Source organism: Embiotoca jacksoni, unplaced genomic scaffold (genome assembly GCF_022577435.1).
Source record: "Embiotoca jacksoni isolate LCO1_2020_lvr unplaced genomic scaffold, fEmbJac1.0.p SCAF_78, whole genome shotgun sequence".
In the NCBI taxonomy this organism is placed as follows: Eukaryota; Metazoa; Chordata; class Actinopteri; family Embiotocidae; genus Embiotoca; species Embiotoca jacksoni.
The window spans coordinates 672,631-690,718 of NW_027185434.1; the positions used below are offsets into that span (position 1 = coordinate 672,631).

General features: G+C 49.9%; 2 protein-coding genes across 3 annotated transcripts; both read left to right on the forward strand.

Moving 5' to 3' along the window:
- Nucleotides 1-434: 434 nt before the first annotated feature.
- On the forward strand, nt 435-9,891 carry gal3st4 (galactose-3-O-sulfotransferase 4). Of its 2 annotated transcripts, none has more exons than XM_069177854.1 (4): nt 435-714; nt 3,090-3,206; nt 5,667-5,967; nt 6,216-9,891. In XM_069177854.1, the coding sequence occupies exons 1-4, from the start codon at nt 692-694 to the stop codon at nt 7,299-7,301; spliced, it is 1,527 nt and encodes a 508-aa protein (XP_069033955.1). In that variant the 5' UTR covers nt 435-691; the 3' UTR covers nt 7,302-9,891. The 2 variants fall into 2 exon arrangements, with proteins under 2 accessions (XP_069033955.1, XP_069033956.1); XM_069177855.1 differs by having other exon boundaries at nt 5,670-5,967.
- Nucleotides 9,892-10,124: 233 nt separating this feature from the next.
- trappc14 (trafficking protein particle complex subunit 14) lies at nt 10,125-16,928 on the forward strand. The gene is made up of 12 exons (XM_069177856.1): nt 10,125-11,074; nt 11,430-11,513; nt 11,652-11,781; nt 11,954-12,040; nt 12,112-12,232; nt 12,803-12,950; nt 14,688-14,749; nt 14,917-15,089; nt 15,344-15,468; nt 15,896-16,068; nt 16,202-16,387; nt 16,605-16,928. Exons 1-12 carry the CDS (start codon nt 10,628-10,630, stop codon nt 16,624-16,626), a joined length of 1,758 nt encoding a protein of 585 aa, XP_069033957.1. The 5' UTR covers nt 10,125-10,627; the 3' UTR covers nt 16,627-16,928.
- Nucleotides 16,929-18,088: the final 1,160 nt, after the last annotated feature.

Sequence of the window (18,088 nt, forward strand, 5' to 3'; positions counted from 1 at the left end):
GACCGTCTCGTGCCAGTTTGACCGCCATCATGCTGTTTCAATGAGCGATGAGCTGTTTGACAGACACACTCCGGGTTTAGGAGGAAGACATTAGTTTGGCCTCTGGGGACATTGGTCATTAGTATTATATAGTTTATAATATGATAACATGATAATGTTGATATAGACTTAATGTTTATTAAAACAATGAATGAAAGGCAACACTCAGCTTTTGATTATTTCTTCTCTGATGTCTGATTTGAAGCAGTGAAGAAGAAACTTTACAGGAAGGGAATGAATCCAAAGTTCACGGAGGAAGCGTGTTGCATTGTGGCACCAGACTCGTTTCATCAGCATTAGTCAGATCCTGGTCCGGTCGGTGGACGCTTTTATTCTGGTATCCCCCGGAAGTGCCCCACGTCCCCCCCCCTCGTATGTCTCCGCTGTCTCCGGGCTGAGCGTCCTGGCCGTCGGCAGAGCAGCCAGCCGAGCTCTCGGTGCACCCACACAGGATCTGTTGGACTCGGGAAGAACCGGGCCCTCAGCGTCTGAAGACAGAACCGGGCTCCGTGTCGGTCCGCGGGGCTGCTCCGGGTCCATGGCCTGATCGGTACCGGCGGAGGATCCGCTGCTGCCGAAGCCTTCGAGATGCTCCGAGCTCTCTGCAGCTGCACAACAACACCGACACCGATACCGGCCCCGGGACACAGCGATGTTTTTCAAACGGAGAGCCAGGTAACGTTAGCCAGCGAGCAGGAGGAGGAGGAGGAGGTGCAGGCGGGGGGAGGGGGGCACGGAGACCGGGATGCAGTGATTGTGTGTGTGTGTGTGTGTGTGTGTGTGTGTGTGTGTGAGGGGAGGGGGGGTCCACACGCATAGGCCTTTCTCTTCATTTACACAGAACCAGTGGGATTTACGGTGTGTGTCCAAACTAAATGCTCCTTTGTGTTGTGATGGAGGCTGGGTGGTTCCTTTAGTTCCTCTGGTTCCTTTAGTTCCTCTGGTTCCTTTAGTTCCTCTGGTTTCTCTGCATCATGTTGGGGGTTCATCCAGACTGGGATGGTTCTGATGGTTCTGATGGTTCTCTGATGGTTCTGTTGTGATGGTTCTCTGATATTGATCATGTGTTGATCATGTGTGTCACACTGATTTCTGTCCCTCTTGTACGAGGTGTCGGAGCAGCACATTTTCTTTGTGGTATGTCTGTTTCCCACTCGGAACCAGTTGTGGACCGCTGAGGACAGGAGTTCTGTGGTTTTCTATTAGAACTGGACCTTCTGGGGTTTGATATTATTGTGAACACGGTTCAGCATGAAGACTATTTGTAATATTTCCATGAGTAGAGCAGAGTTTATTCTTTTGTATTAGTATTGTTATGGTGTTCCGTCTCAGTTGGACTTTGTCAGAACCAGTGTTTCATCTGTTATCACACATCGTCTGGAGCATTTTTCTGTTTTGAAGTTTTTACTTCAGTCTGGAATTTGAGTTTCCTCTTTTATTTTGAAGGCCCATCAGGTGTTCTGGAACAGGGGTGTCAAACTCATTTTAGTTCAGGGGCCACATCCTGCCCACTTTCATCTCAAGTGGGCCCGACCAGTAAAATCATAGCATACTAACGCAGACATAACGACAATATTTCTCTTTGTTTAAATCATTGAAGGTTTTTGGATGATAAACCCTATTTTAAATGTCTTTCTACAATAAACTAGAAACATAAAGAGCAAAAACTCAGAATCAGTCCACTGTTTCTCTGCCTGGACTCTCCTCTACAGACTCCCTCACAGCAGCTTCTTCCTCCAGAGCAGACGTCACATTTACGCTGTTTCTGAAGCAATTACTGGATCGATAAAAAAAAAACAAAAAAACGTTTGTACTCATAAACCTCCATATTCTCATAGAAATGCAATTTATGTCTTTCTGTAATTTTCACACTTGGCAAAGTCATCCGGCGGGCCGAGCTGGACCCCCTGGCGGGCCGGATTCGGCCCGCGGGCCGTATGTTTGACACCGCTGTTCTAGATGGAGTACTTTTAAACTCATTCATCACTGAGTGTATTCACATGATGTCCAAAAAGGAAGTGTGAAGCGGTCGCCATCTTGGCTCTGTAGAGGAAGGGGCGGGGCCACTGACGTAAAGCATTTCAGATTAAAGCGTGTGAGAAGCTGCAGCTGTTCCTGAACACGTGTTTCTTCTCCACTGCTGCTGCTGGACAGAATAATCAGTGAGTTTATTGAGTGTTAAACAGAGGACACAAAAACATGTTGATTTCTGGGTAAAATAATTAAAGCTGCAGATATTTTGGAGGGTGATGTGGTCACATGATGAGGTCACTTTCTGTGTCAAAACTCCTGCACTTGTGTCTGTGTTGTTTCACTTCCTGCCCTCCGGTTGATGGTCTGCTCTGCCCTGATCAGTTCCACCTGTCCCTCGTTGTCCTCCACTCCCTGGTCTATTGCATCTGTTGCTCTCCTCCCCTCCTTGTTTGACTTCTCGCCTTGTTTCCTGTTTAGTACCAAGTAAGTTCTGCTGGTCTGTCTGCTCTGTGTGAGTCTGAATTTGTCTGGATTTTTACTTCCTGTTGGGTTCTGGTTCTGGTTCTGGTGTACAGATATCCTGCTGTCGGATTTACAGTCTGTTTACAGTGCTGCTGCCGTGCGTTTGGTTCTCACAGTGAAAGAGATTTAATAAAGAGTGACGGGAACTCATGAAGTCATGAGAAGAATATCTTTCAAAACTATGATGATGCTTGAAAACTCAGCAAACATGAATTATAATGTTAAATCACTTCTGCAGCCAACGATGACACGAAATCCAAAACTAGTCTGCAGAACATTTTGAGTCCTCATCTTTATTTCATTTATCTAAAACTGCTGAGGACGAAGATGTCTCGACCATCATCATCATCATCTGATCAATAAGCAGGGAGACAGACTGTCTGCAGCAGGTTCTGGTGCTGCCTTCCTCCCTGATGATGATGATGTCTTAGTCATGTTTGTTTTATGACTCACTCAGATCTCTCTCTCCATCCCTCTCTTCACCCCCCCCTCTCTCCAACGTGATGCCTGTCTCCTCATCACTATCATATGTGCCGCCCCCCCGCCCCCCCCAGGATGTTGCGGTGGCTGGTGTGCGGTCGGTTGGGTCCGGTCTGGATGTGGAAGGCGCTGCTGCTGTTCGTGGCCATTGCGTTTGCGGGCCAGCTGTTGGGGGTCATCTTCAACAAGAGGTAGGTCACTACGTGTTTACCGTGTTGCGTTCTGGATTACGGTCGGACCGAGTCACGCAGGTAATAATACGACCTCATGTCATCGTGAAGGTGAAGTAAACCTGCTCCAATCCGTGACATCCACTTCAAACCAAAACAAACGGTCTGAACGGAGAGTTGAGGGATCAGAGCTCCACGCTTCAACACACATGATGTCAGATAATCAGTTGATTAAAAACATAAAACAGCAGCCAGATGAAAATGACTAAACCAACAGGATCTGAGTTACTTTGCTGCTGAGACACCAATCAATAATTCAGCTGCAGTTTCAGAGAGCGTATTTCTTTGTTTGGAGTGAAACAGGAAGTTGGTATTGAGGTTGGTATTCAGACTGAAAGCTCTGGTGCTTCTTACATCACAAGTCTGTTACTGTCAACTCAGTAGTTTTTGTTCTTTTCACCACCGTTTATCTGAACATGATCTCTGTGACGATCTGCAGCATTTGTTTGAATCCTCTGATGTCAGTAGATTCAGTGTTTCATGTTCACTGCAGACTGAACGTGAGTCTGAAGTGGGACGTCGGTTCTGCCGAGAGTCGCTTCAGGAAACCTTCGTGTCTGAACTCGCTCTCTGCAGTGATTTACATTTACAGTCAGCTCCCTCAAACTGTTGTTGTTCACTGTCATTCTGTAGTTTGTGACTCCAGCAGCTCTCCCTGTGGACTACAGGCCTCACACAAGGTCTCCATTCACCCCTTCACTCCTTCCTTTGTACGTGAGTCCACGGGCCCTCAGGGAGGTTCAGGTTGTGGTCGAGAGCCTTTCTGTGGTCCGCTGTTCTTCTCTGGCCTTTAACGGATCTACGGTCTGAGTTCTACCACTCATAACAGTTTAAATAAGATCCATTAAAACCCCTTTAAATCTGTTTTCATGTGTTTGTATTCACATAACCAAAATACACTGAAGGTTCTCCTTCATGAAGGTCATCGTGTTCAGATCTGTTGAAGCTCTTTCAGACAGGAGTGGATTCAAGTGTGTTTTGTGATGCTGTTGAATTGTTCATCCTCTCAGTTATATAAATATAAGTATAAGACGTCCAACTCAGCAGCACCAGAGACTGTCCTCAGTGCTGAGTCAGCACGTCAGAACAGGTCAGAACCTCCATCGCACCTCGTGTTTCAGTCCGTCTGCTCTGGCTGTCTGTGGGATTATTACTTCCACTGCAGTGACGTCTCTCGGCCGGTTCAAGTCCTCTAACGTGTGAACTTTGGTCCAGAACAGGAAGCGGGACCAGAATATGTGTCATTGTGACAGAGTCTGCACAAAGACAACTGTTGATGTGAAGAAGAAGCCATTGTTCACAGTAAACTGTGGGCAGGAATTTTAATTTGAAATGTTTCATCAGATGACATTCATCTCCATCCGTTTTGATAATTCATTGTTTTGAGTAATTTTTTAATGAAAATATGCTGAAACATCTGATGAACTTCAGTGGAAGTGAACCTGCGTTCTGCAGAGGTCAAAGGTCGTGGCTGCAGAAAGGTTCATTTTAACGTGTTGTCACTTACACGAGGTTAACAGAAGGCTGCAGCTGTTACAGCAGATGAAGAACAACTACTGGTGCCAAAACATTCTGGGTGGAACTCGAGGCAGAATCTGTGTTTCAGACTGATGTCAGACAGTAAATGTTTAGATGTCGGTGAACATCCTGTACAGATCAGCTCCAGATGAGACGCTGCTATTAGAGAACCAGAGCAGATGAGTACGTTCATCACTGCACTCACAGACTGTTTCTAAAAGAGTTCGTAGCTTCAGGTCTGTAAAATGGTTCTGATCCAGAAGTGTCTTCAGCTGCAATACCAGCGAGTGCCACTAGAGGTCGGCTCCAAAAAGCCTCCGGCTCCATAGACTCCCATTCAACTTCTCTCATCAAATCCAAAGTGAATAAAATGTGTCCATCAGTTATCTCGGTGTTGTTAGCTAAAGTCACTCCTTCTTATTAGTTTTCTGGAGGTCCATCTGAAAATAATCCCTCATTCATTAGAAAAGAAGATTCAAGAAGACCTGTTTTTGGGGGCGTGTCTGTTTGATTGACAGGCCTGTGGTGCAGTCAGGTTACAGCTATCGGTGGGCGGGACGTAGTATCGTCAGGTTTCCAATCAGATTGGTCAGATCCACCGCTGGCTCCTCCCCCAGCTCGTCCAAATATGGTCACTTCCTGCTCCAAACCGCTCCGAACTAACAAGATGGTGACAGACAGAATCTGAACTGGAGGATTCATAACGTTCACAAACCAACGAAGACATCACTGATAGTTGATGACATCACTGATGGTTGATGACATCACTAATGGTTGATGACCTCACTGATGATTGGTTCCAGAGTCATTTGATCCTTAAAGCAGCTTTAAGACATTGAACCACACAGATTCTAACATGACCTGAAGTTAAACAATTCCCTCCTCCTCCTCTTCCTCCTCCAGCAGCGTCCAGCCGCCTGCCCGCTCCATCTTCTCGTCCCCTGATGCCCAGGGTCCATCTCTGGGCTCCTGTCAGCCGCACACACACATCATGTTCCTCAAGACCCACAAGACGGCCAGCAGCACGGTGCTCAACATGCTGTACCGCTTCGGGGAGGAGCGCAGCCTCCACTTCGCCCTGCCGCTGGGCTACCAGCTGGGCTACCCGCTGCCCTTCAACGCCCACAGGGTCAAAGGTTACCGAGGTCCCAGGGCCATGGAGTTCCACATCATGGCCAACCACATGCGGTTCAACAAGCCAGAGGTCAGTTAAATGTCCTGTAGTGGTTCTGATCCACTGGACCATAAAGAACAGGACACATCACGAGTATTGTTGTATAATATATATTATTATTATTAATGCAAATGCAGCAACACTTACCCAAAAAAGATATAATATTAAATATATAGTATTTATATTTTATAAAAAACCAAGGAGAGTCCAGTATGTTACTGCTGCAGCTGATTGTCTGTCCCCCATGTCTCGTCTGTCCTGTCTCTTGTGTCTCCGAGGTGGAGAAGGTGATGCCTGCAGACACCTTCTACTTCTCCATCATCAGGGATCCTGTGTCTCTGGCCGAGTCCTCCTTCGCTTACTACAAAGAGGTCGCGCCGGCCTTTCGGAAAGCCAAAGGTTTGGGAGACTTTGCCGACGAGCCGAAGAAATACTACGACCCTCGTCTTCGTAACAACCACTACGCCCGCAACCTGCTGTGGTTCGACTTCGGCATGGACCACAACGCTAATTTCTCCGTGGCTCTGGCTCAGCGCGGCGAGGCGGCGGTCCGCCGGACCTTCAAGCTGGTCCTGGTGTCCGAGTACTTCGACCAGTCCATGATCCTGCTCAGACACGCCCTCTGCTGGCCGCTGGACGCCGTCGTCTCCTTCAGCCTCAACGCTCGGCAGCAGAAGCCCGGCGGCCTCGGGGGGATGAGCGGCAGCTGGGTGGGCAAGGCGGCGGCGGCGGCCGGCGTCAGAGGGGGACGTTCGCCGGCCAAGACTCCGCCCAACCTGTCGCTCACGGAGGAGCAGAGGGAGAAGCTGCGGCAGTGGAACGCCTTGGACTGGCACCTTTACAAAGCCTTCAACCGGACCTTCTGGGAGGAAGTGGACCGGTTCGGCCACGCCCAGATGGAGCAGGAAGTGACTCTTCTGAGGATGCGGCGAGAAGATCTGGCCCGAGTTTGTCTCCGGGACGGTGGGAAGCCCGTAGAGGCGCACCGCATCCGAGACAAAACCATCCGGCCCTTCCAGAGTGGATTCGTGAAGATCCTGGGCTATGAACTGCAGCCCGGGCTGGACAACAGAACCAGGACCGCCTGTCTGAGGATGATCAGGCCCGAGATCCAGTACAAAGACGTGTTGGATACTAAACAGTTCCCCCGGGCTCCGGCCCTCCAGCCGGGCCAACAGAACCCGCTGATGGCTGCAGCCGGTGGAGGTTTTTTAAGAGTGGATCTGTCCAGGACAGGAGAGAAGGGGGGGGTTAGGGAGACCGGGGGGAGGACGCTGGAGGAGGAGAGGGACTGGGACGGAGGCCGACTGATGAGGAGCAACCAGACTCTGATACAAGCGCAAGAAAAACTGCAGCTGAGATAGTTGAGGCTGCGTTTCCCTCCGACCCGGTGGACCTCTGGTGTTCCAGCCGACGGACTGACGAGAGAAAACAGAAGCTCCTCCTCTGCACTTCCTCTTCTGCTTGTTTCCCAGAGTCCTCTCTGCTTTCAGTCATGTGATCCTCGTGGACGGGATGCAGAGAGATCTGCTACTTTATACGAGTCGGACTCTGACAGCGTTGGCAGGTCTTCTCCTCACAAGCTGGTTTTATTCTTGTAAGACTTCAGATTTTCATATTGACTTTGGTGTACATGCTTAAAGCTCCTCTAGCGGTACGTGTGCTCCCCGTTTGTGCCTCTCATGCAGCACCATTACACCCAGTCACATCACAGACCTGAAGGAGCTGCAGATTGGTTCCAGGTGTCTCCGAGCTGTTTAACCAGCTGGTGAAACTGAACCTTCACTCATTTACATGAAGGAAAACGTTTTCCACAAGTCAGTCTGGAACACAAAATTTGAAAAATAGATTTTAAAAAGATGTTTTTTTAATCATGCAGAACAGAAGTTTTTCCCCTCAGATGTTGTCTGTCGTTGTAATCGTAACACATGAGAAGCACAAAGTATGTATTCAGTACTAATGTTCCTCGTTGCTGGTACTGCTGGGTTTACGAGGATAAACGGAGTCTGTTGGAGGAGTCGGTTCTGAGCCTCAACCAGAACCACCATCCTTAAATATCTCTGAATGATACAGGAGAGAAAACGATCAGCTCTTTGTATCGACACACACACACACACACACACACACACACACACGACGTCCCAACGGAACCACACGGTGTCGGTGAACTGGACCCCCGATCAGAAGACATAATATAAAACAATAGAGCCTATAATAAGTGATGTAGCTGAAAATAAGACAAAATAGGTGCTGCATATGAAGCATGTCGTTAACATGGTGTTACAGCCCGTATCTTAGAGAAGCAGCAACGATCACGTGTCAGTCTGAAGTTTACAGCTTCAGAACGTGATTACATGAAGCCGCTCGTCGTCACCAGGCTGTTGAGAAAGCAGGTGACTTTCTGAAAAACACTCAGACGTGTTTAAACTGGAGCCGCGACTCGAAAATCATGTTCTGTTCTTCAGTCAATGTTCCTGCAGAACAACATGGAGCTGCAGCTCTTCGTCACGCGTGATGCTCGTGCATGGTACTTGTTGAAAGCTGCTGCTCTCTCGTCAGTGTGACGAAAGTGTTGTTGTTCATCGAATCGTCATGGTTACCGCACACATAACAACACAAAACCACTCGTGGAGACGTGACTGCAGGCTGATTCTCACATGATCCAACAGCAGCTCACACCCCCCCCCCCCCCCGGGACTAATTCACACAACAATGCTGATATTTGAGAATTAAAAAAAAAATGATACAATTACTTTTTTGGACTTTAACGTGTAAGAAAACCATTTCTCTCTTGAGTGGCTTATATTTAGGTTTTCAGAGAACTTAAATGACCCCGTGACCTTTCCTCTTCCTTTTCACCGTCACCACAAACTACACTGCTGCGAAGGCCCGAGAAAAGCCGAGTCAGCAGTTTGATATAAACAGGTACAGAGAAGATTCAGTCACAGAAGGAATGTTTGATGCCTTCAGAGTCTTATTGTGGATCCGAGGCTTTAAAACAAGGTCCTTCAGTATTAATCACTTGTTTTGTATATATTGTATTTATGAGGGATTGTTCTCTCCATGGTGACGAGGGGAAGAGAGTCACATGATCACTACTTACTGTTGATGACAAAACACTAATGACGAACGCCAGTCAGTAACTCGCCCATACAGCAGAATATTAACGCGTTGATCTCAGAGGGGTCGAAGAACGATGACACGTCACATTTTACAAAATCTAACCATCCAAATTTAGAGTTTTAATCCGGTTGTCATTAAAACTAAATGACTTCCTGAACACTGTTTGTGTCATACATGACTATCATGACTTGATCTGCATCAACATAATTAAACCACAACATAAAAAGGTCATGTCAACATTAAGAGTTATTTAACTCCAAATAAAAGAAAGGTTATTATTGAAGACGGTGAAATATGATCTTTTCTTTTTCCTTGTTTTTCTGAGCTGATAAATCCCAAAAATATACAAGTCATGAAAAGTGCCTCCTTGCTATCGGTGAATTCAACGTGTTCATCTTTGTTATTTTCGTTCCCTCTGACATGAAGCCGCTGAAAGGGAACCGGACCTGTGATCCAACGAACTTCCTACCAGAACTCAGCTTTGTTCGGAGAACATTTTCACTGCTGGACTATGACTCCTGTTGTAACTCTAAACGTGGACGTAGTGTGGAGGAAGCAGGACGGAGTTAAAAGGAACGTCTGCAGGTGAAAACGGTACTTCATCTTCTCACTCCATCTCTGCAACCCAGACAGGATGTACTTCACCGGTCTCAAGGTGTTACAGAGGTCACGGACCTGGCAGAGCGAGCGTCCAATCAGAGAGCAGCACTGTACCCTGGCTTCGATCTTACTTGAAACTGTATTTTGCTGAACTTCGTAGTAGATGACGCTCTTTGTGTGCATCGGTTCAGTTGATTTTTCTTGTTCTGAATAAAAGCAACGTTTCTTTAACTCCACTCGATCTCCTTCATTTGGACGTTTCGTTTCCAGCAGCTACTCTTCAGATGTGATGGAGGGAGTTACTGCTGGAGATGAAACCTGCAGTCACACTAAAACCCTCCATGTGGTCACTCAGTAGAGACTCAGCAGGAAGTGATGCAGCAGGAAGTTCACCTGCTGGTTACTGACAGACTGCACCTGGAGGAGAGTGAGGGCGGGAACAGAGTTAAAAGGGGCAGACTGAGCATAGCGCTTGTTTCTGGAGTCACAGGGCTGGTCTGTGTGAAGAAGGAAGAAAACATGCAGAAATGTGGCAGCTAAGAGTAAAACCTGTTTACTGTTCATGCAGAGACGTGGAGCTGCACACGTGACCGACCTCCCGTCCCACCTCCAATCACCGTGTTCCGGCTTAACCCCCACCCTCCCTCCCGGTGTCCGAGTTCAGGTCCTCGTTCTGGGCTGTTCTGGCCTCCGGTGATCGATTAGTTCGGTCTGGTGAACACCGCGTCGGGCATCGATTAGCCGGGCTGCTGTTTGTTTTGAAAGGAAGCGGAGCCGGATATCATTCATCGGCCGAGTGGAACTTGAATGAAGTTCTTCTGGTCCTGAAGGACTGTTCGAGTTGGTTTTTCGGTGAAAACACACTGAAACTCGGAGTTCGAGTCTCCGGCTCCATGACCGGACCGCGGCCGCTCCGTCTCGGCTCGTTTCCGCCGCAGCAGCTGCCACTTCACCGGACCCGGTTGTAATGATGGAGTCGCAGTGCGAGTATCTGATGTATTTTCCCGCCGCCCCCATCTCCAGTCTGTCGGACGCGGCGGAGTTCACCTCTCTCCCCCGGCGGAGCCACGTCTACCTCGGGGAGACCGTGCAGTTCCTGCTGGTGCTGCGGAGTCGGACGGACGGCGGCTCCGGGGTTCCGCCGTGGAAACACCTGGACGGTCCTCTGTCCGCTCTGGCCAGCGTGAGCGTCGCCGAGAGCCGGCAGCAGAGACCCGGTGAGTTCCGGTCCGACCTGCAGAGCGGCTGCAGCGGAGACGGGGAGGACGGGGAGGACGGGGAGAGGCAGCCGGAGACCACCGACCACCGCCGAGGAACACCGGAGAACGAGCGGACATTCAGACGGTGCGCCCCGCTCCTCAGTCACAGATGCTCGGCCGGTGGTCACGCACAGCAGGGGGGGGGGCACACGGAGGTAAGATGGATAAAGATAATATTTAAGACCTGCCAGCTGTAGTGTGACAGGAAGTAACCTTCAGTAGTTAATGAGGAACCAAACCTCCATTACCGACTTCCTGCTGCCTGTCGGTCAACTTCGAGCTGCAGGCTTGAGGGTTCAGTTTCAGTTCAGTCAGCCCTGCAGGGCTTCAGCTGTGTGCCTGGCAGGCAGCAGGCAGGGACGGAAACACCCACTCACAGAATCATGTGCAGCAGGATGCTCCTGAAACAAGCTGCCACAAACACTGAACACAGGAGGAGGACCAGTTCACATGTAACATGCCTACACATCCATGCAGAAACTGTGAACATGTTGTCCTCTGATGTTTCAGTCCACTTTGGTTCTGGACGACCAGCTGATCTTCTGTCTCACCGTCGCTTTGGACAAACTGCCAGTCAGCACGCTCAAAGCCAAGGTGAGACACACCTGCATAGTGATACTGGTGATCTGCAGGAAGATAACGTGACCATGTTTCTGTTCAACTCTGGTTGTGTTGGTTGACCCTCGATGTGACCTTCAGACGAACTGTGTTCCTGTTGTGTGTTTGTGTCAGATTGTGGTGACGGTGTGGAAGCAGGAGGAGGAGAAGGCGGAGTTAAAGGAACACGGTTACCTGACTCTGCTGCAGCTTCGAAGTCCAATACACACCTTCAGAAAAGACCTCAGCACCTTCAAGACTCAGGGTACATTTAGGTCTGAGAGGTCCAGGACCTGCAGGTCTGAGAGGTCCGGGACCTGCAGGTCTGAGAGGTCCAGGACCTGCAGGTCTGAGAGGTCCAGGACCTGCAGGTCTGAGAGGTCTAAGACTACTACAGAGATTGATGAGCTCCTCTCGTGTCTGGTTTTCTTTCCCAGTCAGCACCACCATGGATGTTCTTCCACCTCCCAGTGTCCAGTGTCAGCAGATGACCGTCTCTGGAAGATACCTCACTGTCCTCAAAGGTAGAGCAGCGCACACACACACATGCACACATCTGGACCAACATCTGGACCAACATCTCATCTCATCTCAGTGTTGAACTGCAGCTCTCAGGAGGAGATGTGCGTCACAGATGTGAAGATCCTTCCCAACCAGAACTCCTCCTACCTCCCCATGATGCCCGACGGCTCGGTTCTCATTGTGGACAACGTCAGGTGAGAGCAGGGGGGGTGGAGAGCAGGGGGGGTGGAGAGCAGGGGGGGTGGAGAGCAGGGGGGGTGGAGAGCAGGGAGGGTGGAGAGCAGGGAGGGGTGGAGAGCAGGGAGGGGTGGAGAGCAGGGAGGGTGGAGAGCAGGGGGGGTGGAGAGCATGGAGGGTGGAGAGCAGGGGGGGTGGAGAGCATGGAGGGTGGAGAGCAGGGGGGGTGGAGAGCAGGGAGGGTGGAGAGCAGGGGGGGTGGAGAGCATGGAGGGTGGAGAGCAGGGGGGGTGGAGAGCAGGGGGGTGGAGAGCAGGGGGGGTGGAGAGCATGGAGGGTGGAGAGCAGGGGGGGTGGAGAGCAGGGGGGGTGGAGAGCAGGGGGGGTGGAGAGCATGGAGGGTGGAGAGCAGGGAGGGTGGAGAGCAGGGAGGGTGGAGAGCATGGAGGGTGGAGAGCAGGGGGGGTGGAGAGCAGGGAGGGTGGAGAGCAGGGAGGGTGGAGAGCAGGGGGGGTGGAGAGCAGGGGGGGTGGAGAGCAGGGGGGGTGTGCTCTGAAGTCTCCTCACCCTCAGGTCTGTTTCTGAAGCCACCAATCAGCTGAGGTCACCATGGCTTCATTCTGCCGGATAGACAGCAGGTCGTCACATTTACCCAGCATGCTCAGCGCCCTGGAAGAACAGAACTTCCTGTTCCAGCTGCAGCTACAAGACAAAGCAGAGGAGGACTCCAGTGAGGTGGGCACCTCCTCCCGCACCTCCTCCCACACCTCCTCCCACTCTGATTATTGATTGATATTCATTCCATGGGGATTATTTTCAAGTACCTCCTGTTTGTTCTCTAGTATTTACAGAGGAGTGTGTGTGTGTGTGTGATGTGTGTGTGTGTGTGATGTGTGTGTGTGTGTGTGTGATGTGTGTGTGTGTGTGATGTGTGTGTGTGTGTGTGATGTGTGTGTGATGTGTGAGTGTGTGTGATATGTGTGTGTGATGTGTGTGTGATGTGTGTGTGTGATGTGTGTGTGTGTGATGTGTGTGATGTGTGTGTGTGTGATGTGTGTGATGTGTGTGTGATGTGTGTGTGTGTGTGTGTGTGATGTGTGTGATGTGTGTGTGATGTGTGTGTGTGTGTGTGTGTGTGTGATGTGTGTGTGTGTGTGTGATGTGTGTTGTGTGTGTGATGTGTGTGTGTGTGTGTGTGTGATGTGTGTGATGTGTGTGTGATGTGTGTGTGATGTGTGTGTGTGTGTGTGTGTGTGTGTGTGTGTGTGTGTGTGATGTGTGTGTGTGTGTGTGTGTGTGTGATGTGTGATGTGTGTGTGATGTGTGTGTGTGTGTGATGTGTGTGTGATGTGTGTGTGTGTGCGTGTGATGTGTGTGTGATGTGTGTGTGATGTGTGTGTGTGTGTGTGTGATGTGTGTGTGTGTGTGTGTGTGTGTGATGTGTGTGTGTGTGATATGTGTGTGTGTGTGTGTGTGTGTGTGTGTGTGTGTGTGTGTGTGTGTGTGTGTGATGTGTGTGTGTGTGTGTGATGTGTGTGTGATGTGTGTGTGATGTGTGTGTGTGTGATGTGTGTGTGTGTGTGTGTGTGTGTGATGTGTGTGATGTGTGTGTGATGTGTGTGTGTGTGTGTGATGTGTGTGTGTGTGTGTGTGATGTGTGTGTGTGATGTGTGTGTGTGTGATGTGTGTGTGATGTGTGTGTGTGTGTGTGTGATGTGTGTGTGTGTGTGTGTGATGTGTGTGTGTGTGTGTGTGTGTGTGATGTGTGTGTGTGTGATATGTGTGTGTGTGTGTGATGTGTGTGTGTGTGTGTGTGTGTGTGATGTGTGTGTGTGTGTGTGATGTGTGTGATGTGTGTGTGTGTGTGTGTGTGATGTGTGTGTGTGTGTGTGATGTGTGTGTGTGTGTGTGTGTGTGTGTGATGTGTGTGATGTGTGTGTGTGTGTGTGTGTGATGTGTGTGTGTGTGTGTGTGTGTGTGATGTGTGTGTGTGTGTGTGTGATGTGTGTGTGTGATGTGTGTGTGATGTGTGTGTGATGTGTGTGTGTGTGTGTGTGTGATGTGTGTGTGTGATGTGTGTGTGTGATGTGTGTGTGTGTGTGTGTGATGTGTGTGTGTGTGTGTGTGTGTGATGTGTGTGTGTGTGTGATGTGTGTGTGTGTGTGTGTGTGTGTGTGATGTGTGTGTGTGTGTGTGTGTGATGTGTGTGTGATGTGTGTGTGTGTGTGTGTGTGTGTGATGTGTGTGATGTGTGTGTGTGTGTGTGTGATGTGTGTGATGTGTGTGTGTGTGTGTGATGTGTGTGTGATGTGTGTGTGTGTGTGTGTGTGTGATGTGTGTGTGTGTGTGTGTGTGTGTGTGATGTGTGTGATGTGTGTGTGTGTGTGTGTGTGTGTGATGTGTGTGTGATGTGTGTGTGTGTGTGTGTGTGTGTGATGTGTGTGTGTGATGTGTGTGTGTGTGTGTGTGTAGGGTCTGGAGGTCCCCCTCCTGGCGGTGTTACAGTGGTCCACTCCAGCTCTTCCTCTCATGAGGTAAGGCTCCTCTTGAAGCTTCCTGTGATCGAGCTTCAGCTGCTATGACAGGAAGTTTAACTCCTCTCCTCTCTGTCCCTCCTCATCCTCCTCCCTCCCCTCTCCCTCCTCCTCCCTCCCCTCCTCCTTCCCCTTGTCCCCCCCCCTCTCCTCCTGCTCCTCTCCAGATACATCTCCACGTGTTACTCTGTCCCCAGTATCCGCCTGGACCGTCCTCGGCTGGTGATGACTGCTTCCTGTCCCAGCAGCGTCTCCCCTCTGGAGCCCTTCTGGGTAAAATACACCCTGCTGAACAACCTGCAGGACTTCCTGTCTGTCCGTCTGCTGTGGAACTCTGAGGGTGAGCGGTACATCCCTCCTCCTCCTCACTCCTCCTCCCTCCTCCTCCCTCCTCCTTCCTCCTCCATGTATAATAGAAGTTGGTCCAGTTGAGGATTGAGAGCTATTTTTGATAATAAATGTGAATGTGACTGTTTCCTGTCACTTCACCCCAAATCCTCCTTTCAGTCCTCCATTCTTTAATCTGATCTCACCTTTTTATCTCTGTGCTCTGTACCTGCTCCCCTGCCTGCCTGCCTCCCTCCCTCCCTCCAGTTCAGGACCCCAGTGTGGGAGCAGTGGTGTGCAGGACTCCCCTCAACAGCCTGGGTCAGTGTAGGAAAGGTTCCACCCTCTCCTTCATCGTGGCCTTCCAGGTCCTCAGAACTGGACTCTTCGAGGTACCGAAGGAAATCATGAGTGTGATGTCACTCCTTCCTGATCATCTGAACACTTTTTGTCCTCCCTCCCTCCTTTTCCTCCCTTCCTTCCCTCCCTTCCTTCCCTCTCTTCCTTCCTCCCTTCACTCCTCTCCCTCCTTCTTTCCTCCCCTCTTCCTTCCTTCCTTCCTTCCTTCCTTCCTTCCTTCCTCCCTTCCCCCCCTCCCTCCCTCCTTCCTTCCTTCCCTCCCTCCCTCCCTCCTTCCTTCCTTCCCTCCCTCCCTCCCTCTCCCATTATGAGCACTGTTCTCCTCATTGGTGACCTGTTAAACTGCTGATGGAGTTTCAGGAGACCCATAAACTTAACGTCATGCAGAATTACATGTCGCTGACACAAAGACAAGTTGTCCCTCCAGTAAGACGCTTCCATCTGGTCCGTCTCCTGTAGTTGAGCCAGCACATGAAGCTGAAGCTGCAGTTCACAGCCTCAGTGTCCGGTCCTCCAGGGGAGCCTCGGTCCCCGTCCTCCTCCAGCCCGGCAGTCAGAGAGCTGCTGGGCAGACGAGGCCCGGGCCGATCGCAGAGCTTCTCCCACCGGCAGCCTTCCAGATCACACTTCAGGTACGTAGCGGGATCACGTTAAAGATGGTGTTATTGTAAGACACAAACTTGATGCAGGACAGGAGAGACACTTACAGACTGCTTCCTGTTTCCCATCATGTCCATAATGACCTGGTGTCTCTGCTGGCTCCAGGTCCGGCAGTGTGATGGAGGGTGGGACCATCACTCCCCCTCCAGGATCAGTGGGCAGAGCCCTCTACCTGTCACCTGACCCCACCCTCCTCCCGTCACCTGACCCCACCCTCCTCCCACTGGAGAAAATAGCCAAGAGGGAGTGTAAGGTGTTGGTGCTGGAGCCGCTTCAGGAGGCACACAGCAGGTGAGCAAACAGCTGACCACCCAAACAGTTCCTCATCTCCCTGTTGAAGCCTTCAGGCTCCATAGACTCCCATTCAACTCCTCTCATCAAGTCAATAAAATGTCTCCACCAGTTATCTCGGTGTTGTTGGACTACCACGGATTCTCCTCCGAACAATTTAAAGTCTCCTTCTGATAAAGATGCTCCGAGTCTGACGGGAAATATTATTTTCTGACAGGACGAAGACGGACGGCAGCTGATGGAGGAAAAACTGACGGGCTTCAAGGAAAAGCTGCAGCTCATTAAAACTCCTGCGGAGCGACGCCGGCCTCTCTTTAAAGGACTATTCTGCTGAATGTTTGTTTTAATGGAGTACTGGTGCAGAACATTTAACATTCCCTCTGATACGAACAGCTGGCGTGTCGGTCCAGTTTAGTTCACAGTGAAGAGAAACACAACGGACCACAAAGTGTAAATAAAAGTGTTCGTAGCTTCAGGTCTGAAAAATGATGCCGATGCAGAAGTGTCAATAAAGTTTCCTGCGTGTCATTCGCTAAATTTACTCTTCCAGATTCATTTTCTGTCGGTCCATTTTAAAACAATCCACCATTAATTAGGAAATTAGGGCTGCGGGACAGAGACATTCTGCAGGACAGAGATATTAATCATACGTACGTCTCCGAGTCTCCTGGTGTTTCAGGGAGGAATGAAAGTCACCACCATCTGTTCTTCTTCCTTTGTGTTGGACTCATATGTGGACATGCGTGTCAGCTCTGTGTCCAGAGGACATCTGTTTGTCTCATCATAGTATTGGAGTTCGTCGCGGAGTCTTCAGCAGAGGACAAACAAACATCAGCTTCATCTCTCATTCAGACTGCAGCTGTTTAAAGAAGACAGACATCTTTGTTTGTCAGCGGTCCGGTGGGGTTGGCTGTGATGCTAACCGTGTAGCCACAGCAGATTGTGAGCAGACTTTATAAAAGTGTTCCTATGAGACCGATGCAGAAGTGTCTTCAGCTGCAATACCACCGAGGGCCGCTAGAGGGCTCCAAAGAAGCCTCCCATTCAACTTCTCTCATCAATTACGAAGTCTGTTTGATTGACAGGCCTGTGGTGCAGTCAGGTTACAGCTGTCGGTGGGCGGGACCTTCCTGCTCCGAACCCTCCGACCGACAAATGTATAAATTCCGATCTCGAGGTTTCATAACGGCCGTTCACAAACCAACGTGTGACGTCACTGCTGGGTGTGACGTCACTGCTGGTTGCCGCCTCACTGCGTGTCATTATCGACATTAAAGCATACATTTTCGACCCATGTACCACAATCCATAAAGAAACAATTAAAAACACATTTTCAATAACAGGTACCAAAACAATAGACTTTCATCAATGTGTCACACACCGTTTAAATGTTCGTTGGTACCGCTACACATACCTCCGGTCCATTCAGGCTGTCCTTACGGTCCCACAATGTCCAAACGGTCCAACATGGACTCGGACGTCCGGCGGTGATGTCCAATCAATCAGCTGTTCGGCGGTTCTGGATTTCCTCAGAGTTTCTTTACTTTAATGTAAAATATCTTTCCAATAAAAATACATTTAGATAACAATGAGCGGAGAACCTGTTCCGGACGGACAAACAATAGAACCAAGGTCCGGTACGGAGTCCTGTTTGAGTCCGGTGACCCGTTAATTTACCTCATACAGGTAGAAAACCTCCGT